At 42.9% G+C, this 23,376-nt stretch overlaps 4 protein-coding genes across 7 annotated transcripts; 1 reads left to right on the forward strand and 3 right to left on the reverse strand.

Moving 5' to 3' along the window:
- Window positions 1–78: 78 nt before the first annotated feature.
- LOC135638747 (probable protein phosphatase 2C 30) lies at window positions 79–2,337 on the reverse strand. 3 transcript variants are annotated; one of them, XM_065152075.1, is made up of 6 exons: window positions 1,762–2,337; window positions 1,324–1,671; window positions 1,105–1,210; window positions 652–1,000; window positions 497–569; window positions 79–396 (listed from the first exon to the last, which is right to left on the reverse strand). In XM_065152075.1, the coding sequence occupies exons 1-6, from the start codon at window positions 2,200–2,202 to the stop codon at window positions 370–372; spliced, it is 1,344 nt and encodes a 447-aa protein (XP_065008147.1). In that variant the 5' UTR covers window positions 2,203–2,337; the 3' UTR covers window positions 79–369. The 3 variants fall into 3 exon arrangements, with proteins under 3 accessions (XP_065008147.1, XP_065008148.1, XP_065008146.1); XM_065152076.1 differs by having other exon boundaries at window positions 79–415; XM_065152074.1 differs by lacking the exon at window positions 79–396 and having other exon boundaries at window positions 398–569.
- Window positions 2,338–3,210: 873 nt separating this feature from the next.
- Window positions 3,211–11,215, reverse strand: LOC135586062 (pumilio homolog 2-like). Of its 2 annotated transcripts, XM_065152078.1 has the most exons (10): window positions 10,908–11,214; window positions 10,127–10,798; window positions 7,535–9,018; window positions 6,902–7,043; window positions 6,697–6,804; window positions 6,043–6,255; window positions 5,836–5,946; window positions 4,764–4,958; window positions 4,310–4,484; window positions 3,211–3,651 (listed from the first exon to the last, which is right to left on the reverse strand). In XM_065152078.1, the coding sequence occupies exons 1-10, from the start codon at window positions 10,908–10,910 to the stop codon at window positions 3,596–3,598; spliced, it is 3,159 nt and encodes a 1,052-aa protein (XP_065008150.1). In that variant the 5' UTR covers window positions 10,911–11,214; the 3' UTR covers window positions 3,211–3,595. The 2 variants fall into 2 exon arrangements, with proteins under 2 accessions (XP_065008150.1, XP_065008151.1); XM_065152079.1 differs by lacking the exon at window positions 4,310–4,484 and having other exon boundaries at window positions 10,908–11,215.
- Window positions 11,216–14,483: 3,268 nt separating this feature from the next.
- Window positions 14,484–17,495, forward strand: LOC135637549 (probable protein S-acyltransferase 16). The gene is made up of 7 exons (XM_065150125.1): window positions 14,484–15,084; window positions 16,150–16,242; window positions 16,317–16,418; window positions 16,511–16,588; window positions 16,661–16,759; window positions 16,835–16,930; window positions 17,039–17,495. The coding sequence occupies exons 1-7, from the start codon at window positions 14,818–14,820 to the stop codon at window positions 17,147–17,149; spliced, it is 846 nt and encodes a 281-aa protein (XP_065006197.1). The 5' UTR covers window positions 14,484–14,817; the 3' UTR covers window positions 17,150–17,495.
- Window positions 17,496–17,567: 72 nt separating this feature from the next.
- On the reverse strand, window positions 17,568–19,945 carry LOC135638063 (xyloglucan galactosyltransferase KATAMARI1 homolog). Its single transcript, XM_065151012.1, has one exon. The coding sequence runs from the start codon at window positions 19,719–19,721 to the stop codon at window positions 18,018–18,020; it is 1,704 nt and encodes a 567-aa protein (XP_065007084.1). The 5' UTR covers window positions 19,722–19,945; the 3' UTR covers window positions 17,568–18,017.
- Between the last annotated feature and the right edge of the window lie 3,431 nt (window positions 19,946–23,376).

The raw sequence follows: 23,376 nt of genomic DNA on the forward strand, positions 1-23,376 counted from the left end.
TTGCTACTCTTTTGCCCACGTAAATTAATGAGATTTATTTTGATGCCCTATGTAGGAATCTTAAAGAGTTGGCTTGAATTAATTAAATCGACATGAAAAAGACTTCCATTATGACATAAGATCAGATTAATCAGAGGTCGTGGACGGCTTTGATGCGTTCGATATTACATGAACGTTTCGATGACGAAGGAAGCTCTTTCCTCCATAAGCGTAGCACACTCTGCAATCCAAAGGTCAAAAAGTATGTTCTCCTCCCCCCATTGGCTCTATGATCTGTGGATCGCTTGGCGTCAGCCATATGTTATCGGATGATATGATGATACGTGTGACGAGAGATGCATTTGACCAACCGAGCATTGGTGGGATATGTTATTTCGGAACGAGCAGAGTCTTATGCTGATAGCAACAACAAATACTACCCATCATTTAAATAAAATATATCGACAATTATAATCGACAAATAGAACAACAAAAAAGTGCATTCTGACGAACTCACAAGTATGCCTCGTCCTCGCTCTTTCGTCTTTCTCCACCACCAACCAATCATGGCATCCAAGTTGCAAGGTAACCTAATTCTTGATCGTAATCGTAACTCAGGATAATAATAATAATAATAGAAGATAAAGAAAACCCACGGCTTGGGGGTGTCACCAAGTCGTCGTCGTCGTCGCCGTCGCCGTCGCCGTCCTCCTCCGCTTTGGCTTGCTTCGCAGGTCGATGACCACCACGCTGATGTTATCCGCGCTCTGCCTCGCCAAGGCCAGCTTAGTCAGCAATATAGCGGCGTCCGAGCACAACGCATCACCACCGCCGCCTCCTTCCTCCTCTTCGTCGTCGCCGCCCCCCCGCAGGCACATCCTTGCGATGCCACAGGCAGTCTCATTGCTCACCACGTCCCACAGCCCGTCGCTCGCCAGGATCAGGCACTCGTCGCCCTCCTCCCTCTCCGTCACCGTCACCTCCGGCTCCGACACCACGTACGGCTTCAAATAGCTGTCTCCTGTTCCGTGGTTCATGTTTTTAGCGCCCACGATCTTCCCCAAACACAGCAGCAGCAGCAGGAGAGGGGTGTAGGGAATAGACTTGAGTAGATTCCCAGCTTACCTATGGCTCGAGACATGGCGAGAACTCCGAGAACCCTCGCCCCGTCCCAATAGATCACCCGGCCCCCCATGGCTTCGATTCGCTGCAGCTCGTCCTCCCGGTCCGGCTGCCAGATTTACACCAATTTCGTCGGTTCAAATCGTTACTTGGTCGCTCACTGGTGGGCTAAAGCTGAAAGACGAAAAAGGAGAGATTTTTTTTCTCCTCTCCTCTTAGTACCTTGTGATCGGAGGAGATGGGGATGGGCGCGCCGTTGCGGCAGAGGACGGCGCGGGAGTCGCCGCAGTTGGCGACGACGATCCGGGTAGGGCCGATGACGGCGACTACGGCGGTGGACCCCACGTGCTCGCACCTCGGCGGCTGGAGCTCGCACCGGCAGTCCGGGCTCGGTCGCCCGCCGCCGCCGCCTCCTCCGCCGCCACCGTCCACAGCCTCCGAGTCCATCCGGGCGAAGCTCCTCTCCATCGCCACCCTCCATGCCTGCGACGGCGTGCCGGCACACGGCGCCAGCGTCTCCACCTCCTCCGCCACCACCTCGTGCATCCGATCCTTACAGAGCGAGGCCACCTGTAAGGGGCAGAAGAACAGATCAGCGATCGGAGAAGAGCTGAGAATAGTGAGGAAGAGAGTTGGAACGGAGTAAGGGCGGTATCCCACATGGGAGCAGCCATGGCCATCAAAGACGCCAAAGAAATGGTGCCTCGCCGGTATTCGATGGTCTCCCCCAACGAAATCGGGACGAATGGAAACGGCGTCCTCCATGTCCCTCCGCCGCCCGCATACCGTCGCCATCCCGAACCTCGGGAAACGATCGGACAGATCCAATTCCTCCGGCGCGGCCACAGTATGCTGGGGACTGGAGCCCCCACCCGACGTCGACCCGGATTTCTCCGCGCTCCCGGCAGCGATGCCGCCGTCCATCCTCTGCCGCTTTCCACTTGGTTCGTCCTCCACCGCTGGTGCCTCCGACTCCGCGTCGAACCTGAGCCGCCGGATCTCCATCCGGCGCCGCCTGGCCCCTCGCGATCCCGGCTCGGCGGACCTCATCGCCGCCGCCTCGGCGCCGCAGTTCACCACGCCACAACAGATATCCACCATTTCCGAGGTACGCACGACGAAATTAAAACAAGGTATCGACCCGTTTCCTTTCTCTCTTTTCTTCGTCGCTTCGATCCCTTTGGAATTCGAATCGGTGGAAGATAAAAAGAGAGGACGGGGGAGGCCATGGTCGGCCGTGGTGGCAGAAACATACGTGTCATGCTCATAACCCCGACACCTCGAGACCTACTTTGGGTATAGTTCGAGAGGGCGATGGATCTACCAAGGGTCCCACAGGCACACGTCGTCATCGCGAACCGAACGGCAGGCCGAGGAGGCAGGGTAACGAGAAACGTGTAGTAAAAGCATGCGTCACGGCTGGCTTCCACGTGCTACGCTTTTCCCACCAGAGCAGACGTATCCCTACCGTCCATCGCTGTCCGTCTGGTCTCTCTCGCTCTCGCTGTCGGGACGCGTGGAAAGCCCGGAGGCGCGGCAAGCGTCGTGGGTTTTTTCTCGCACGTTTGTGGTCCCGGAGGATCCTCGTTTCATTATTCATACTCCATCGATCGGTCGGCCAGGACTCGGCTGGCGCCTCGATCGAAGGGTCGCTGATCCCGCAACGTGGAACATCCAGCGCCTTACACGACTTCTTCCGCCCCATCGTATTCAAAGAAAATAAATAACAATAAGAAAATTTGTATATAAATATATATATATATATATATATATATATATATATAAGATTTTGTTATAGATCTCGACCGCTTCCATCTCATCACCATCGTTGCAGACCCGCATAAGGTGTGAGCGACCCGTACATGTAACGGGTTAGAATCACGCCGAAGACATTTTTCGTGGAAGATCCATCCGACATCGGTGTTGCTCGAGATGAGTGATCGATGATGCAGATCCTGGGGAGCTTACCAGGGCTTTTATCTTTTGCATCGCCCTTTAGAGACGATTGATGAGAAGAAAGGCGTATATGAATACATACATACATGCATACATACATCAAGAAAATACATAAAAGAAAAAGAAAATACACAAGATAGATAGATAGATAGGTAAACATTAAAGAGGTTGGAATGATTTATGGACCATCAAAATTGTATTGTCAGGTAAACAAAAAAAAATTCTCATGTTCAAATGAAACAGGAAATAGAAAACAAGCTTCCCTTCCCCGAAGGCCTAAACAGTCGACATTTGTACAGTCATACTATCGATTCTCCCTTTACAGCAGCCATAAAGACCAACTATTAATTATATCTCCGCTGCAAGGGAAGAAGGGGGGGAAGGGAGGCGCATCAGATACAGCAAACAGCATCCCGATAAAACCACTGTTCGCCTAAAGAATGTACAACTTCCAGCACAAACAACACTTTTCAGCCTCCTATATCAGCAGCCTTACCTAAAGCTGGGAGCTCACACTAGCCTCGGCAGCAGTACAATGTCATCCTCGTGCCATGGATGAGGCATGCTGCTGGCTCTGCAATCCAAGCCTCCTTTCTGCAAAACACAAACAAGTAGCAGGATCAGATGGAGAAGGAACAGGAGGTTAGAGGAGCAAAGCAATACCAGTGCCAGCAGTGGCAAAAAATAGTCAGCATGAGTTCCAGACAAGTCAATGCTGACGACATCGATAAAAGTTATATCATGGTCTTTGGTAAATTACACCACTGGTGCTTTTTGATGATCGACTCAAAAACATACATTTTATCATATCTTACCATAGGCTTCTTTTCATGTGCCTTCTTCGTGAAAACCTAACATGGCTGCACGATAGGGGTTCCCTTACGAATCCGACATAAATGTCAACTGAATTTAGGGCACATCGAACTTGACTTAACTAGCCAACTAATGTGGGCAGGCCCGATGACTCTTTCTCGCCAACATTTGTCAGGTCAGCAAGCGAAGCCTACCATACACCTATACCAGCTTTTCATCGATGCTTACTATGGAAGCTGGCGATCAACTTGGTCGAAAGGTTAGTCAAGGTTTAGGGAGTAAATTGACCCAAAAAACAAAACAAAAACAAAAAAAAGCTTGGGGACCCTATACGTCAAGGACTTCTGCCTTTATCCACCCTTTGGTCTTTATTTAGCAAGTACAGGAAATATAATCAAACCTACTAAAGGGAAATCTAAAAGAGACTAGTATGCCTTACCCCCTGCGGCAACAAGTTTTTCTACACGAGCAACTATATGCTTTCCGTAAGTATATTTCTTCAGAGCGTTCAAGTGGACCTTTATCCGTGAGAGAATCAACTCACGTTGCTGATCATCACAAGTCTCCAGTACTTTCTGTACAACGTAGTTAGCAAACTGATCTTTCATCATGGCCTGACACCCACAGAGAGGAAAAAATAAGCACCATAGTCTTTTTTTTTTTTTTTCTTCTGTCTAGTTTCCTATTCTATAAGTGTCAGATTTTCAACAGATATCTAATAAGGAGAAAAAGAAAATTTTCAAACTGCATGAGCATTTTAAGGAAAAGGCTAGCCCCTGTAGCCATGTTCTTGAAACCAAATGCAGAATATTGGATCTAAATAATTTGGTAACCCCAGAAAACTGCATAATATCATAATTCAGAAAACATTTTGAGTGATAGGAGAAAGGAACCTGGAGGGGCTCATTCTCATCAGTTGAACCAAGCATCTCATTCACCAGAATTTGTCGTTCCTCAAGACTACCAAAAGTCAAACACTTTTCGACAACATTTGAGGCAAACTTCTGCAGACTCATCTGAACTATCTGTCCAGCTAACTTCTTAATGATGCAAGACCTCTCGCTAGGTTTCCCATGCTCCAAAACATGCTGCCAAAAAATTAATTTCAAATCTGAAGAAATTACAAGCATACAGAATAAAAACTGCAAATGCTGCACATGATGAAACATTAACTAAGAGATGAGCAAGTAAAACACAAGCCATGCAGGTTTCATGTATACATATTACACAAGCTGTAAAGAGGAACAGAACGGCAGAATATTTCTAGATCTTCAATAATGTACCAGTTTTCCTGAATTATTGTTTTTTGAACAGCAGAATCTTATTCCTCTATCAAGCCTATCTGGATTTCTCCTTAACAAAGGAGCGAAAGATTGAGAAAATTATGTTACTCAAGTCCTCTCACTTAACCAAGAAAAGCAGAAAAACTCATGATCCAAACTATAGAATGAAATTATGATTCTTAAAAAACCAATGCTCTTTCATTATGAGCTGCCATTCATGCCACTTCAACTTGTTTGATAAATGTAACTCATGATTTTGGGTAAGAAATCAAAAGCAGAAAATCTCGGTAAAATATGGCCCACAAAACTTATATGCAGATGCCTATATACGATAATCATCTAAAAGTATATCCAAAAATGACCTTGTGCAACTATGTGTTTTTCGTAATCACAAAAATATTTGCTCAAGGATATCCTATAGGGAAGAAAAACGTCCCTTTTGTACGTCATCACATTAGTTGAGCAGTGACAACAATTAGAAGGCACTGCATTGGTCATCGTGAACAATCACTAGGACACATAAAACTGCACAAAACTAACAGAAAACGTTATCTTAGATTGAAATTATGGAAGCTAAGAATTACTACTACTTGATAAAACATGAACCTTCTCTGATGCAAAATGTCGCTAACTGATGTAATTATGACAAGCATTAAAAAGATAATCCAGATAGAGAAGGAACCTGGACAACATAATTTCCATACTGGTTTTGGGCCAACAAGCAAACTGATTGCAAGATCTCTCCCATCACAATCTGCTGAGTCTTATTGTCATCACAATACTCCAGGACTCTCTGAAACAAAAGAAATTTGTTAAGCATGAAGTACAGGCAGCAGCATGCACATAACATCCATATTCTGAAGAATAATAAAACCCAAGGTCAATAAACCTGTATGACACGACAGCCATATGGATGAGTAGATAATGTCACAACTTGATCATAGAAGGTTGATATGATGAACTGAATTGCATCCTGGGGAACACACTCTATACATTTCTGAATAACATGGTTTCCATTCTGGTCACGTACACAACGCATGATGTGTCCATCAAGCTCCAAAACCATTTTTTTCTTCTGGTCCAAATCAGCAACTTCTATGGCCTGTGCAATAGGTCAATAAGTTGATTTTCCAACACTAACTAAGCTTTTAACAAGGAACTTAATGACCAGGAAGTCAAACAGGAGCAGAAGAACTCCAAATACAATTTATTAGCAAATGCTCTCTTCAAAAAAAAAAAAAACTCAACATTGCTTTTCATTATAGAAAAGCTTAATTTCGTCAGTTAAACGTGTATTCATTCAAATATGGGTGATGTGCATTATATGCTTTTGTCTCTCACATTGGTGTAGGATTTTGAAGTTTAATATCACAAGAGAGAAGAAAGTGACTAAAAGGTTTGTTTCCCATCACGGACAAATCTTCACAATCCAACTTACTTTCTATGGAGTAACAACACAAGTCACAAACATACGAAATCTCAAACAAAGAAATTTGAAATAATCAAGTCATCAAATGTATGGAGCTGTCTTCGACTAAAATACCTTTTGAATTACCCGACAACCATACATTTGAAGGCTGAGAACCAAAACATGTCCATTAAGCTGGTCAGCCAGTTCTCTTCTCTGAGCTGCAGATCCATGCTCAAGAAACTAAAACAAGACCAAATGTAAGCTATTTTGGTACATATGTGTTACATAAATAATTTAAACTTGACAGTTAAACTGTTGAAGAGTCTAATTGCTATACCTTCTGTACGACATAATTGCCAAAAACATCAGTCATCAAAGACAGAGCACGGGGCATGATTTCTTCAAAAACCATGTTTTTCTCTTCGCGTGTAGCTGTTTCAAGTTTCTGCTGTATAAAACGACTTCCATACTGGTCACCGCTGCACACATACATGAAAAATTAACAATTTCAATTGACACAATGACCATAACTTACTCTAAAAAAATTAAAATGCAAACTAATACTTCAGGCCACAGGTAAATGATGGCAAAATTAATTGGCCATTGTAAAGCTGGATCCAAAATGCAACCAGATGTGAACATTTAGTGGGATGATCTGACAATTCATTAGTTGCACAGTCCAATTTAACTTTATAGAAAAAGAAATGATTGCTTACAAAAATTCTAGAAAAATCTTTATTTAACTAAAGTTGATATTTTCTTACTCCATGTTAAATAAACTACAACTAGTTGTAACTATTTTCAAGGCATCTATTTAAGATTCTAACATGAACTTTAGTTAACAATTTGATATTTATCCAACAATATTGCTAGCTAGACCTCTGTACTGCAGTAAACTAGCTGTTCTGTCAAAAAAAAAAAGCAAAAAAAAAGCATATAGACTTGAGAGTAGCATTTGAGTTCGAAATACCTAAACTCAACCACGTGGCCAGCAATCTCAGCAAGTTCAAAGCATCTGGTCTTATTGTTCTTGAACTCCTCTAAAAGTGAGGAAGGAAAATGTTCATCCATGTTACGAGCGGGATCAAAATGCCAAGCTCCCATGATACCTCCATTCAGATTTCTCAACCCGTAAGGAAACTGCATGGAGCGCTCACCAAGCCTAAGAGGGCTGCCAGGTCCAACTGGGGAATCAATTTGTCCTGCTAAAGGGCTTCCTGGATATGCTAAACCCAGGCCAAAAGCAGGATTGGCATAGTAACCCTGATTCAGAGACCCAGATTTGCCAAGAAGAGGGATGCCATACTGTTTCTGCGATTGAAGTAATGATTCAATGTGAGCTTTCTGGATACCAGGTAAATCTGCACAAGAGTTGCCTGTGTAACCCCTCTCCATGGAAGAATCACCATAGGTAGCAGCAACTTGTGCAGTATATTCAGCAGCCCTAATATGCTGAACATAAAGAGGGTCATTAAGTTGTGCTCGGACAGCTGCTACTGCTGATTGATTACCAATTTGACTGATATTTTGCAAGTCCGTTAGGCCAGCTAAACTTGGTGGTGCAAAAATACCACATCCAAAAGCCCCGGTGTCCATAGCAAGAGATGCAATTGCTGAAGCAGAGGCAGCGCTTCCTAATAAAGGATTCATGGTTCCTGTGCCAGTCTGATTCTGCAGGATTGAAGGAAATGAAGGATTAACAGCATAAGCACTCAATCCACTTCCAGAAAAAGCTGTGTCTACACTCTCAAGGTTCTGATAGTAACCAGATGAACCACCAGGACTAGCAACCAGAGGTAAAGGTGCTTTCACATATGAATTGGCAGACGACATAGTGGATCTGTGTGGTTCGCTTGGATCATTGACTCTCAAGCTTGAATTTCTTGCCTCCATCTTACATCCAGCAGTGGAATCAGTGTACGAAGACTTCAACGAATGTGGATCGGAGTTCTTCATGATAGAGCGTGTTTCTTGATTGGCTAGAGAATCAAAAAAAAATTTCCGGTGATCATCCAACTCACTTTGAAGCTCCGATTGAGATACATTTGCAGCAGTTACTGCACCATCAGTTGACAAGCTAAAATGTGATAATGCAGCTATAAGGTCATCAGATTCAACTGTAGCCGATAGATTGACTTTGTCTTTGTGGCCATCAGCACCAACGCTCAGACCAAAAGGTGACGAACAAGGACTAGGGGCCCTTGCAACCAGCTGAGGGTCAGGAGTGGTGCTTTTCTCAAGGGATGGACCTTCAACAGCTGCAAAACCATGTGGAAGTCCATTGATGCACTGGACGTATTCACCAGTTTGCTGCCTGCCTAAAGCTAAGACTTGATTGTTTAAAGAAAACTGGGAATCAGCAGAACTTAATGCTTCAAGACTATTTGCATATGCATTACGACTTTGCGGGCGTGATGGATGGTTTGATATGGGAGTTCTGCTCGCAAAGTCATCCTGAGAAAAATAACAGCAATATAACCAGAAGTATAAGTTGATCTATGATTCACACTGTCCATAAAAAAATGAAGTGAAAAAAGGCAAGAAGAAAGGAGAAAGATTTGACCAATTACAAATCCTAGGACAAAATAAATGACTGAAAATCATGAACATATGCAACTGCAAACTGCAACAAATAGATCTAGCACCTTACATATGCATCTGCAAACTGCAAAACCTTGAACAAGTAATGCATGATGACATAGGAGAAATGCTAGCAAACACAATAGATCTAGCACCTTCCAAATTATATGCACTTGCAAAAAATTGAGATTGCATAAGCAGCAATAGTGAAAAATCATGCCAAGTGCTGGAACTGCTTTTTTGTTTCAAAAAAAATACCAGCTATCAACGAATCATAATACATAATGTGAACAAAGATAAAGACCAGTCACATTAAAAACTTCTGTTTACAACAACTCCAAATGGCACAGTTGTAATAAGTTTAGCTAAATTTGCAATTCAAAATTTTAATTAATAATCATTAATTGCTAGTGATATTACCTGGTTCAAGTTTCAGGAGATTTGGGATTGGGTTTAAACTAAATTCGGCCTCCTGGTGAACTTACTAACACATTCAAATCACTGATAGTATCATCCACATAACATACATAATGTTTTTGGACTGCTTTGCAACAATAACAACCAAGTTGTATGTCACTTGCAATCTGTCTCAAATAACGGACAATTTTAGACATCACAACGGGCAATTGTATTCGCTAATTCCATGTCCACTAAACACACTCCCAATCATTTTCCAGGAATCCAGCAGCATGGTATCTGATGAATACCGCAGTCTTATGGAGAATCATATTGGTCAAATGCCCAGACTAATATACATCGGAGCATAAAGGTAGCTGCACCTAATTTGAGATTCTTCACCAAAGGATCCTTCGTTTATAACCAAGACATGAAAGATCACTTCGGTAAAAGCTCATGCCTTGTTAATTTTAGAGCAGGAGAATATGCGCTGTAAGCCAAAAGAAATGATATGTGGTGGAAAAGTTGCAACGTATGGTAAGAAGGAAAGAAGAAGACAAACGAAATTTGGGATGCTAGAAATCACCTGAAGGACATCAGCAAAGCTCTTCTGCCGACTGAGTGAAAGCCCGATCAACCCATCTCCACCATTATCCCGCCAATTCCCCGAGCAAGGGGCCTTCCTGGACTCCACAGCATGCTCCTGTGAATTAAACAGTGGCTGCTGGGAGAAAAGAGACATATCGACCTGTTCACCCCAACGGTTCGATTTCCTTCTATCTCCAATCCCCTCGAGAACTGATCTCCCCGCCTGAAGCCTATGTGTCGACCTCCAGTCCTCTTTGGACAGCACCGGCGGTGGGAGCCGGGGATTCAGATTCACATGAGTATAGTAGTAAGAGAGGTAAGTCGGATTAGAACGGAGCTCCTCCTCGGATAAGAAACTATCTCCATTCTTCGGCTCCGACATATTCGGCACACCGGCGCCAACCTCCAGGCCAAAGAGCCCTCCGACGGCACTCAGGGACCCCTCCACGGTGGGAGGGGCGGAGCCGCTCCGAAAGATATTCAGCTCCCTCTCTCGATCGATCGCCTCTTGCCTCCTCTGCTCCCGAAGCAGCATCCCCAGTTCCTCCAAATCATCGCCGCCAAACCCATCCCCTCCGCTTCCGATCACAGAACGAACTCCCATCTCCGGCAGCACCGTCACAGGTATCTCATTGGCCAGTGCAAGAACACAAAGAAAGATAGAACTAACCTAAAAACCAACCGACGGGGAATAAAGAACCAAAAAGACAAACTTTATCAGCTCCATGCCTCGAAAACCCAAAACCACTACGACTTGGAAAAAAGATTTGATCTTTCACCATTTAAAGTAGTCTTAACGATATGTTTCGATCGGAAAACCTCACATCCCAACCCCGGCAACGGGAAACCCGTAGTAGGCATAGTGATTCCTGGAGGCGTCCGGCAGGGCCAACGCCATATTTTCGTAAGGAATCCGAGAGACCAGGACAAAAAAGCTGCGATCTTTACAACTCCGAGCTAAAGGCGATCGCTGATCGGCGATCCATTAAGCCAATTCCCATAGAGAAAACACCGGGATACACAACACGAGCCTCCCAGAGTCGGGAACGGTGACGAGCAGCGTCGAGATGGAAGCGAAAGGGGGAAGAGTGGGAGGAGACTGATAAAGCACAAAATGAAAATGATTCTGACCGTCTGATCCTGATGCGAACGGCCTCGATCGGACGAGGCGCACGCGAGAGCGTTTAGGGTTTTTATTGCAAATATTTAATGTGGAAATGCGCTGAATCTATCGCGGCTTTAAAATATACATATATTTCGTCGGACATTGGAATGCGATGGATAGCTTTTTTTATTATTTTATCCATAGAAAGTGTTGAAACTATTTTTCTAAAAAACAAAATCTGCATTTTAGTATACCTTCTTTTATTTTTTTTTTCAAACAATATTCTTAATTTTAAAAATATTCAAATTATTATTCAAAATATTTTTCACTTATTATAGTATTTTAACATATTATAGTGTTTTGATCATCATAATAAAAATACTATAAAACATATTTAAAAATATAATAAATAAATTAAATAAAATAAAATAAAAACCATTTGATATATCATACTATAATTCAAATGCATATTTATAATAATTTATTAATAATATCACTAAAATAAAAATTAAAAATTAATTTATTATAGTATTTTAGTCACTATAAAAAAATACTATAAATGATCAAATTAGACTTATAATCTCAATCAAACCAATTACATATATTTTCTAATCACCGACTACCATGTGGCTAGCGATAAAAGAATATATTATATGACACGTTATACACGTGTCTCTGAATGTTATATATATGACACGTTCGTTATATAGTTACATCTCTAATAATCAATTACCCTTGCACGTGGAATAAAAATTTCCTATCAAATTAAGGGGTTAATTTTTCTCTTAAATTAGCCCATTAATTTGATAGGAAATTTTAGATCTAAAAACTGAAATTAAGATGGCATGAAAAATGAATTTTATTTTATTTCCACGAGTGTCTTTAATCCGCTGTAACTAACTAACTAACTAACTAACTAACTTGTTCCTTCAACTAAAAAGTACAAGTAGTTGGTGCATTATCGATTTCATACAATAAAAGCAATTTTATGGAGTAGCGGTGGTCACATATGTCATAAGAAGGTTGGTGGGAGAAGATAATCCTCCTTTTCGTAGCCTATTGCTATGCAAAGGTTTGTGCCGATGAAGCGAGAGTTGAGGAGCCTTTCTTATTTGTTGGAACATCATGATCAATCTCAACTATAGCAAAGGTTGTTTGTAGAAGCACTCTTTCTCTTCAAGTTAGCTTGGCATGGCGTTGATGGCCATCAAGATACAAGTGATTCAGACTTTGGAGTAAATAGCCAAAGAAATAGATCGAAGATTAAAATATTTTTTTATTATACTAAATGATGTATATGATGTGAGATTTATTATTTTATACAACAATATAATATAGTAAGTAGTAATCAATCTTGATATGTATGTAAGTATAAAAATTATAATTATAATTATACTATTATGTGTAATATACTTAATATTAAAATATTAAATCAAATAGTAATATATTTGATTTGAGCCAAACAGTAAACTAATCAAGTCAATAAAAATATTTGTTGTTGGAATGCAACAAAAGTAGGGTTACTGATCTTGCATTATCTATTGCGGGTGTTCCTCAACTAGCATAGGAGCTATGACGATCTTCTCTCGGCACATCTTTCACGATAAAATAATATTATCATCTAATGCCCACCTATGTTCTACTGTAAGTTGTCGTCGTAATCTGTTTGTACTAAATCCCACCATCATACTTTTCATCCACCGTGACATCCATCAACCCCTTCTCGGTTTCCTCTTCTCTATGGATTCCTTTTATGATGCCCCCCTTCATCATGTCACCATCGATCTCTTTTCTCTCGCATCATGACCCAAGGTCGCCAATGTCCTTTCCATGATTGATGGCTCGTTTCATGCAACCATCCAATAAAATCACCTCCACCTTAGTCTTACATCCACCATTACATACAACGACTTCTCCGCCCTCTCATTAAGCAATCAAGACCTAGCACAAATATCGATGCTTATACCACACAATGCATCATCGTTATGCTCAACAACAATTACTACAGGCAACGATGTAACCAATGAACCCCTCTACCATCGAGGGGGTTGATCATCACAGTGCCCAAAACATCGCGACCAAAGCCACATACCCTTGTAGGGTTGTTGCTTCCTTTATCGCCACCCTCAAGAGAGTCAACAAATATAATATTACCATGATATATACAGCTATTGCATGTAGCATCGTTGCCCGCACATCCTCTACCCACAATAAGGCCAACAACTTAGGTAGGTTACAACCTTTAACAATGATGTCGTGGACAACAAGTTACCAATATAGCCTATTGATCAAGATTTGACAACAACCTTCCGTCCATAATTTTATTTGTGGGCAAAAAAACCTTCATCATTTGTAAGCAGATGGTTAGGATGGATAGGATAAACAAAATAACTCATATCATACTTAGCAAGTGAAGGGCCATAACACAAAATGGTTAGGGTTGTTGTCTCCTTTATCGCCACTCTCAAGAGAGTCGACAAATACAATATTACCATAATATATGCAGCTATTACATGTAGCATTGTTGCCCACACATCCCCTACCCACAATAAGGCCAACAACTTAGGTAGGTTACAACCTTTGATAATGTTGTCGTCGACAACAAGTTACCAATATAGCCTATCGATCAAGATTTGACAACAACCTTCCGTCCACAATTTTATTTGTGTGCAAAAAAACCTTCATCATCTATAAGCAGATGGTTAGGATGGATAGGATATACAAAATAACTGAAATCATATAAAATAGATCTAAGGTATTTATTTTCAAAAAAAGCTTCGATACCTGTTGTTATAATCATTATATAAAATATATTTAATATCAGAATATGAAAGTAATACCAATATATCAAATCTAGGATACGTAACTTTCAATATTATTCAGAATAATTTTTTTATTTGTAAACATATCATCATTTAATGTGAAGGAAACAATAATACTAATCCACAATACTAATCTACAAGAGGAGAATCAAACTCGTATTCTCTTCTCTTTTTATTCTTTATATTTAGAGATAAAAATAAATCTATAATATATATATATATAATTTCTATCGATATATTTAGGAAAGTAATAAGAAGAGTCTTTAAATTATCTTAATAAAAAAAGAATACGATAATTATATTTTTTATTTTTATTGATTGATAATTCAAATCAGAATTCAGATGACATAATATTTGATATTACGGATTATCTTTTATTTTTGTGAGAAAATTGATCGTAGAGGTGTGAGTATTAGAAAGGGAGAGAGAGAGAGAGAGAGAGAGAGAGAGAGAGAGAGGAGAACGGAGGAAGTTCGAGAAGGCTTCCGCTACAGCAAAAGGCAAAAGCCCTGCCTACCAAACACAAGTTGGGAAGGAAACGGCGGAGTCGCCGTCGTTCTAACGGCGCCGGCGCCTCCGCCTCCGCCACCTGTCACCGATGGCTTCTTCCCTCTCATCTAACTGCAGATATTAGTAGACGCCAAGCGCACGCCCAGATCTGTACTCTCTTCTACTTCCTCTTCTTCTTCGTCTCCCTAACCCTAGTAGAAGAAGAAGAAGGCGAAGGGGTATAAACTCTAGTAGAGGGAGAGGGATAGAAGGATGCGCGGTTACGTGACGCTGCCGATTGTGATCGTGCTCGCGGCGATCGTGTACATCTACTGCACCACCGTGTTCGTGGTGATCGACGGGTGGCTCGGGCTGTCCACGGCGGCCGGGATCGCTAACGCCGGCGCGCTCACGGCGCTTACCCTGATGGCGGTGGTCACCTATGGGATGGCCGTCTTCAAGGACCCTGGTCGCGTCCCGGCCTCCTTCGCACCCGATATCGAGGACCCCGAGAGTCCCATCCACGAGATCAAAAGGAAGGTACCCATCTTCCCTGGTGCTCCTCGAGTATTGCTGATATTCCTGTGGTTTAATAGTTATTGTTATTTATTTCGGTCAAAAGCCATGGGTTCGTTTGGATGATCTGATGGATCTGAGCTCAATGTGGCAATAAAGATGATGTCTTTTATTGTGACTTGAAGAAGGGATGTCCGATCTATTCTTATTTGGTTACAAAAAAAAAAGAAGGTTTCTTTGATCATTTTCCATATGCTATTTATTGTCGATAGAGTTATTATTGACCTTTGAGCGTTCCTTGGTTGTTGATAATTTTGTAACTGTTTAGATTCATCAACTCGGTCAAGGTTCATTCCGAAGAGAGGAACTTAGAAATTACATCTTTGGTATATTAGATATCGGCATTTTGGTGTGACCTTTTGCTTTGCCTGGATTATCCTCGTGATCTTCTATTTTGGGCCACTTATGTTTTAGTTTCTGGATGGAGCAGTTCAAAGTGATTTGAGTTATTATTATCTTCTTAAATGGATTAGTTGATTCACTCCGTAGATGTCAGATACAGACTATCAGAGAATAGATTCAGTATGATGAATAGAATAAGATCTGAGTTATCCAATTGAAAACAAATATTAATGCCATTGTGATATAAAAGAACAAAATTCATAGAATAAGATCCAGTTTCTCTATGCTTCTTTTGGGTCACCGAATTGGTACGCTATTATGTACAATATTACAGTTGTGCTTTGGATAGGTTTAACTTCCTACAGGTATATTGCTGAGAGATGAATGTTCTGCCCACAATTTCTTGAGGTTTGACTGGAAAGAACATTGGAGACCTAAAACATTATATCAGAATGTGATAAAAAGATATTTGATTGCTCTTAAGTCCTGACTGCTGTTGTTGTCCTCGTTAGAGTTCAATAGCATGGGCGGATCCATGTAGCTGGTCCCAAATTATCACGGCCATATGATGTTGTTATTATCAGAAACTTTTCTAAGCTACAAGTTTGGTATTTGCGTTCCAAAAGGAAGAAGTTAATTATCAGGTTAGTGATATATGTTCCAGCATTTGATATCGCTATTTTTCAGGGCGGCGATTTGAGATACTGCCAGAAGTGTTCACATTATAAGCCCCCACGTGCGCATCATTGTCGAATTTGTAAAAGATGTGTTTTAAGAATGGTATGTTGACTGTTTTGTCGTTTCACATTTTAAAACTTTGTTTGCTTTTGACTATTACTCTTTACTGTTTTCAGGATCACCACTGTGTCTGGATAAACAACTGTGTAGGGCATGAAAATTATAAGATCTTCTTTGTTTTTGTGCTGTTTGGTGTGTCTGCCTGTATCCATTCGATGGTATAACATTCATTTCGTTTATGTTATTAGTGAACATGGAACTTATCGGTGGTCAGAATGACAAAAGGTTTACATCGTTTATGCTTTTATAGGTTCTTCTTATTTCTAGTGCTTCTCATGCTCTTCAAAAAGATCAACAGCAGAATGGTGAATCTTTCAATAAATCTTATGTGAGTGACTTGTAACTACCTAACACACTGTTCCGTAAGAGAGATGACTTAGTTTTTGGATCAATTTGACAGATCCTTTGTGGGACTCTGCTGTGTCCTTTAACTGTCGCATTAAGCATCCTTTTGGGTTGGCACATTTACCTTATCCTGCATAACAAGACCACAATCGAGGTATGAAGGTTCTCATTTTTTTGAAATAATTAATGATCTTATAGGGCACTTGATTTCATTTTGCTTCTTCTGCAGTACCATGAAGGGGTAAGAGCGATGTGGCTTGCAGAAAAAGTAGGAAATGTTTATCGACATCCATATGACATTGGTTTCTACGAAAATCTAGTCTCGGTAAGGGGGATGTTTCTTGCTTAAGGTTGCAGTCGCTCTTTCTTCGTTTCAGCGGCTTTGAGAATTTTTCGGAACTCGATATATGTTGATTTCAGTTCCTGCCCACAGGTGCTGGGACCAAACTTCTTCTGTTGGTTCTGTCCAGTATCAACGAATGTAGGTTCTGGTCTCCGGTTCCGGACTGCATATGACATTCCGACATCCAGATCACCAATTTGATATAAACACGGCAACGATATGCAAAGTCCTAAAGATAGAAAAATGTCGAGAGCTAGCTAGATGGCAATGGCATGGGAACTCTCATTGGTGCTGCCGGTCTAAAGTTATCCGGCAGGGGTTCCAACTTTCAGGTTACAGGTGTGAGAGGAATGCGAGCAGGTTATGCTTCCAGTAAATCATGGGATTTGTAATCCTATGTTGTGCACAGACCATAATAAGATGTATAATGCTGTAATTTAGTATATTTGTGTTCTTCCTCAGGTAGTAAGTAGTACGGAAACTCCTACTGATCCATAAGGCTGTAAACTGTGCAGTTGCTGATTAATGCTAACATCTCCTTTTGCAATTTTACATGGTTCTTTACTTTGACATACTATACTTGTCTCACTCATGATGGGGGGGAAGATGGCATTTTCAGTAATTTTCCAGAGTCAGTTTCCAGTGTCTCAATTTTACATTATTTTTCATCATCATCATCATCATCATCATCATATGTTGACCTGCTGTTGACTAATACTCCGAAGGAAATTGCAGGGGCAGCTCTTGTCGGGTTTGCTCTGCAAGCCTAATTCCATCTCGGATCTGGATTCGGATCCAGATCCGAAACGAGTCACTCCGCCCCCGCTTTCTCCAATATCAATTAAGTTTTTTTTTTTCTCCTTTTTTTTTAAATAATCAATATAGGAATACTCTAATACATTTTTCCTTTTTTTTGTGGTCGATATAAGAAATACGATCAAAATTGTAAATGATGCCATCATCGGCAACCGAAATATATAAGTTAAACCTGAATGAATCCCCAGATTCATCACAGATCTCATGTGCGTGCAATGTCCAGCATCGGTATCTATCACTGTGATGACATGTGTTACTGAGTTGTTCTGTTGAAGAAATGATCCCACTCGTGTTCTCCCCCTCTTCCCGTCAGTGCGTACTTCCAACTCTCCTGTTCGCTGAAATCTGGAATTCTTCCGCCCTTTATATCCTTCACCCTCTGAATCACTCCCTCCACGGTCACATCGAAGGCATCGTTCGTCGTCTCCAGTCTGGTCCTGGGATCTGCGTAAACCAACCTCGGTATCATCCTTATCACCTCTTCTCTCATAGCCATCACATCCTTCTTCCCAAATCTCTCCAACACCTCCTCTATCCTCACCTTCCCATCTCGCACCTCATCCTCCGATATCAACACCGAGTACTCGCTGTGGTTCCTCGGCAGGTGCCACACGTACTGCGCGTAAGCCGACCCCGGGTGGAAGAACACCGGCACGCACCCTGCGACCATCGCATCGAACGTCGACCTCCTCGTGTAGGAGTCCCCTTGCGGCTGCAGGCAGAAGATCGATCGCTGGAACATCCCCATGACGCTGCTCGGCGAGTGGCACTTGCTCCGCCCGTTGTCGCACTCCAACAACTTGCACCGCCGAGACTGCCGGCACTGGCCGATGATCTCGTTGCGAATCGAATCTGTTATGTTCGGCCGTGGGGCGCCCGCGAAGGAGAACAGCCAAGGCCTTCTGATCCTCCTCATCCTCTCTTGCCATTGCTGCACCTCGCTGTCTTTGGAAGGGTGGAAATAGGTGGGATACGGTATTCCGAAATCGTTTTTGTGCCAAGGACTGGATTCGATGACTAGCACGGTCATGTTCTTGCCCTCTGGAATCACCAACAGCTTGCTTCCCCAGTCGACTTCGTCGTCCGTCAACCTTCTGAAGTCCCATGTGATCCTCCCCGCCACCATGAAATGGTCCCTTCCGCCCATCGTCGACCACTCGGGCCTCGACTTCAGCCACCTGATCAGGTCCCTCGATGTGGCGTCACGCACCGAAGTGTTGTAACCCCACAGGTAGCGGCCGATGTCGAGGCCGGCGTAGAAGGGGACGAAGATGGCCGAGGCCAGGGAGGAGTTGGTGGTCAGGCACTCGTACTGCTTCATTCGGTTGTGGAAGATGAGCTCAAGAGCGAACTGGTTGGTGGCGTACCACTCGGCGCCGTAGAAGACCCCTTCGGCGTTGTTGAGCCGGGGACCCAGCCCGGCGTTTGACACGAAGGGGCACATGTCGGTCCACTTGCTAAGCGTGCGGCAGCTGCTGATCATGTCGGAGTTGAACCGTCCCGGCAGGTCGTGGACGTAGATGTATCGCCCAGAGCATCGATCGACGACCGGCGGCCGCGGCGGCGAGCCCATGGACGGGGAAGCCATGGGCGTTATCATCACCTCCGGCGTTACTGCGCGATGCTTATACCCGAGATTGAATATGAAGGTAAAAGAAATGATGATCAATACGGCGCAAGAAACGGGGATGGCGCACCACAAGCGTTTCCTGGCGTTGCCTCCGTTGCGTCTGTTGCCGAGTGTTGCCATGGTCGACTGTAGGACCGAGCAGCGTCTCCTCACAGAGGATCGTGCGCTGATCGCCGAGGAAGGCTCACCAAATACGTGCGTGCAGCAAATCTTCTTCGGAGGAAGGGGGGATGACGCTTTCAGATACTCAGAATCGGACAATATATAGACTCCGTAATTCACTGAACTATTGTAACTTGGGTTTGGACAAGAAGGGCAGCCTCCCATTCTTTGACAACCTACTTAACACTTTCTTCCCTGATAACCAGCGCCGACGGTAGCTCGTTGTGACTCTCCAGTCTTGGATGGCGATTCTTTTGGTAGGGAGTATTCTTTTGGAGGAAGGGGAGGATGAGAGGACCCCACGCCGGAAGCAACCTTCCCCGGAGTCGGCAACGAGAGCGAGTGGCCGTCATCGAGAAGGAAGACTTCCGCGCTCATCGAGTCAGAGTCACCGTCACCGTCACCGTCACCTCGGAGGCGACGGCTTTTGCGACCCAGACCCGAACGTACGCCATCCTCATACTTGATCTTTGGCATGAGAAACATCAGGCAACGGTGACATGGTGTTGGAGATATACTGGATGGATCACTATCTGCTATTACGGCAAGCAATCTCCCCTGTGACACACTCTTTGCATGAATACTCTTTGATTCGCACAAAGAGTAGGAAGCTTTCCGAGCACTACTTACTAGCGGACGTAGCCATCCTAAACGATGTGTGTTTCCTGGCTACAACTTAGGATCGAACGTACGTACATAGGTTTACATGAAGGTAATTGAAGTCACATATGCTCCAAGTCAGCTCCCACATCAGCACCAAGTAAACTCTCATGTCGGTGTCACGTTGGCTCTATATCATTGACCCAATGGAGATCACGGTAAGTAGTTTACTAAGGTCAAACACCCTTTCCACTAAATAAGGACAATGTCATGTAATTGGCGCTGGCGCTGACGCTGACGTTAGAAGGAGGACTATGATACAGAAGAATCAATTTATTCTCTTCTTAGTATAAGCAATTAGGAGTCTCTCTTCAACCATCGTGGATGATTTACTATACCGGAGGGTGTCTGTCACTCAGATGGCCATTTCTGCTGAGCATTTCTCGGTCTCACCCAACAGGTTCAACCATTAACAAGAAGAATACAAATAGTCATTCCATTTCTCCCTCGATTAGCTCAGCTCAGCTGGTAACCCTATAGAACATCTTTGTTTGTCAACGATCTCCCATGACTTCTTTGCCTCTACACGAGCAAAAGCCAAGTGTGGTAAGGAACTCTCGATCAATCTATAGCATATGCGGCCTTGTTAGTAAAAAACGTCCCTTAGTATCCTGATACATATATTTTTCCGGATGGAGGCATAGCAGCAAGTGCCTAATATAGTCGTCTTCTCGGTTAAATCATCTCTTATTATTCTACCTATTTCGAGAAAAACACATACATACATGTGGCCTTGACCTTAGTATCTCTTAATGCTTAATGCACTCTGTCTTGATACAAATATGCCAAGTGTCTGATCAAAGCATCTCTTGATATCCAATGCGTACATATCGAACAATACAAAGTATTTGATGCAACATCCTCGACCAAAGCATCTCTTCATCTCAAATAGAAACATTAAGAATGTCCCGTGCATCCTCTTTAACCAAAACATCTCTTGTTTAATGGTCCGGTAGACACATTGGACCAAACCAAGATGGGACTTGGAATTCTTCTTTGGTAGCACGTGTTTATGAAAGAGAAGGTCGATGTCGAGGGGGAATGCCCAACTCAACCCCTTCTGAAGCCTAAGTTAATTTTAGAAGGATTTGAGAGTATTTTGTCGATGTTCGAGGTCCAATCTCTTGGTATTGGCTAGGGTGTAGGTTTTAATACATGTTCTCGGGGGTTGAATCTATACGATTAGTTAATTGTCGTCGATGTCTCGAACGGCCCGTCCATACACTCTGCACAGTTTCATGTTATGCAACGTTATCTTGCATACCCTTGGGCAACATAGGATACGACCGCTTTGAGCTAGTACCATGTGAGTACATCCTATTTGGTTCGTGATGACACGTTGGGCCGAAGTATTACGCGTGGCTCGAGCAGTCACATCAACCCGAGGTGTTTGCCCGTTGGAAGGTGCTAGAATATTCTCTATCAATGCTATTTTGACTTGAATTTCTTATATTGCATAGATAGTATCAAAATGCTAGAAATAACGAAGGTATCATGAAATACTTGACCATCTCGAAGAATCGATAAACGTGATGATGAAGGATGAAGCCATGGATGATGAATCGGACACAACGTCAAATAAAGAATCCTATAAGGAATGTCATAGGAGATACACGATAACATTGAGGCATATCGATTTAAACTATCCACATAGGGAGCTTCAGATAGAGGAGGCGCATAAGACACTAGGATGTGCCGACTTGAATTGCTCGTGTAGGGAGTAATGCGCAAGAGGATCACAGTATTTCATCTTGAACTTTTTGCATTGCATAGAAAATATCGTATGCTAGAAATAACAAGGATATTAGAAAAGATTTGACTATCTCAAAGAGTTGATAAACGTGATATTGAGCTCGAAGACAAAGGATAAAGCCACGAATGATGCATCGGAGATAGTATCAGATAAAAAGTCATATATGAATGTCAAACATAAGAGATATATGATAACATTGAGACATATCGATCTAAACTGTGCACGTATCAAGTGTTAGATATGAGAGACGCATGAGACATTGGGATGTGCTTATTTGGATGGCTCGTGTTGGGAATAAATGTGCAAGGGCATCACAGTATTCGGACTCGAATGTCATACATTACATAGAGACTGCCGGGTATCAAGGAAAGAAGAAGAATCGATAAACATGATATTGAGGTCGTAGAAATTATATGTCACAACTGCAGCGCAACTAGTGTGGGAGGGTAGCGCTACGAGAGCAACAAGTGAAGTATGACGACAACGACGGTAGCAACCACGACTACGGTGACAACAATGGCAACGTCGATGGCTGAGGGTAGCACTTCAATAGCCAAGGGTGGGAAAAGCGTCAGAGTATGATGGCAATGGCAGCTTGGGCGATACGGGAGTGAACCAGGTCGACTGCGACGACATTGCCGGTGCACACCCAATCTGTACGCACCGGCGGCGGCTAGATCGGTGATGACAATAGCACGAGTGGTGGCAGGAAGAAGAGGGGAGAGAGAGTTGGTAGCAGCTCGACACATAGCACCCAGGATTTATGGTGGGAAACCACAACAACGTGATGACTGCACTGCATGAGGATTGTGACTAATATGCGGTTCCACGCAAGGCTTAATCTTGTTGATTAGTGTCACTTCCCAGGAACAACGAAACCTGCCTCCTTCGAAGACAAGAATGACATTACTGCCATACGTTTCACAACCATCAACAATGGTTGTGAAATGTTTTTCTTGAAGCTGCTCCTTCATATCAGAAATCTTTTTCTGCACGGTGGTGGCGTCTCCTCCTCCTCCTTCTTCTTCTTCCATGTGCTTCATGATCTGAAAAAGGCAAGGTTAGATGCGAACCTTCATTATAAGATTGGAGCAACGAGTCTCTCTGTTCCATCATGTTATCTAGCGACAGTGAGGTTTCATTGTATTTACATTCCAGCTCTTGTAAGTGCTTGCTTTTCACCTCAATCTGGCTTGCCAAGTTTGCCACAAGCCTATCTGTTCTGCTGGACTCTTCGGCTGCAAGATCGCCGACGGACTTGAGATCTCTGTTTTTCCTTAAATGATCGCCGACGGGGCCTGCGGATGTATAATCCCCTGCTCTTGCAACCCAATAGACAGATTTTTCCTGAATTGAGGATTTTCCTCAACAGAATAGACAGATTTCATCGTGTAGTTGAAAAAATCT

This window comes from Musa acuminata, chromosome BXJ3-5 (assembly GCF_036884655.1).
Source record: "Musa acuminata AAA Group cultivar baxijiao chromosome BXJ3-5, Cavendish_Baxijiao_AAA, whole genome shotgun sequence".
Classification (NCBI taxonomy): domain Eukaryota; kingdom Viridiplantae; phylum Streptophyta; class Magnoliopsida; order Zingiberales; family Musaceae; genus Musa; species Musa acuminata.

Bases quoted from the DNA above. Each gene is read 5' to 3' on its own strand.
- LOC135638063 (XM_065151012.1), bottom strand. From the start codon at position 19,721: ATGGGAGGCTGCCCTTCTTGTCCAAACCCAAGTTACAATAGTTCAGTG.
- LOC135586062 (XM_065152078.1), bottom strand. The intron at 7,044-7,534 runs GTATTTCGAACT...GTATGTGTGCAG, and splicing joins GGCCACGTGGTTGAGTTTAG to CGGTGACCAGTATGGAAGTC. The intron at 5,947-6,042 runs GTTTATTGACCT...CTTTTGTTTCAG, and splicing joins ATGGCTGTCGTGTCATACAG to AGAGTCCTGGAGTATTGTGA.
- LOC135638747 (XM_065152074.1), bottom strand. From the start codon at position 2,202: ATGGTGGATATCTGTTGTGGCGTGGTGAACTGCGGCGCCGAGGCGGCG. The intron at 1,211-1,323 runs GTACTAAGAGGA...TAAATCTGGCAG, and splicing joins CCATCTCCTCCGATCACAAG to CCGGACCGGGAGGACGAGCT. The intron at 1,001-1,104 runs GTAAGCTGGGAA...ACCACGGAACAG, and splicing joins CGCCATGTCTCGAGCCATAG to GAGACAGCTATTTGAAGCCG.
- LOC135637549 (XM_065150125.1), top strand. From the start codon at position 14,818: ATGCGCGGTTACGTGACGCTGCCGATTGTGATCGTGCTCGCGGCGATC. The intron at 16,419-16,510 runs GTATAACATTCA...ATGCTTTTATAG, and splicing joins CTGCCTGTATCCATTCGATG to GTTCTTCTTATTTCTAGTGC. The intron at 16,760-16,834 runs GTATGAAGGTTC...CTTCTTCTGCAG, and splicing joins ATAACAAGACCACAATCGAG to TACCATGAAGGGGTAAGAGC.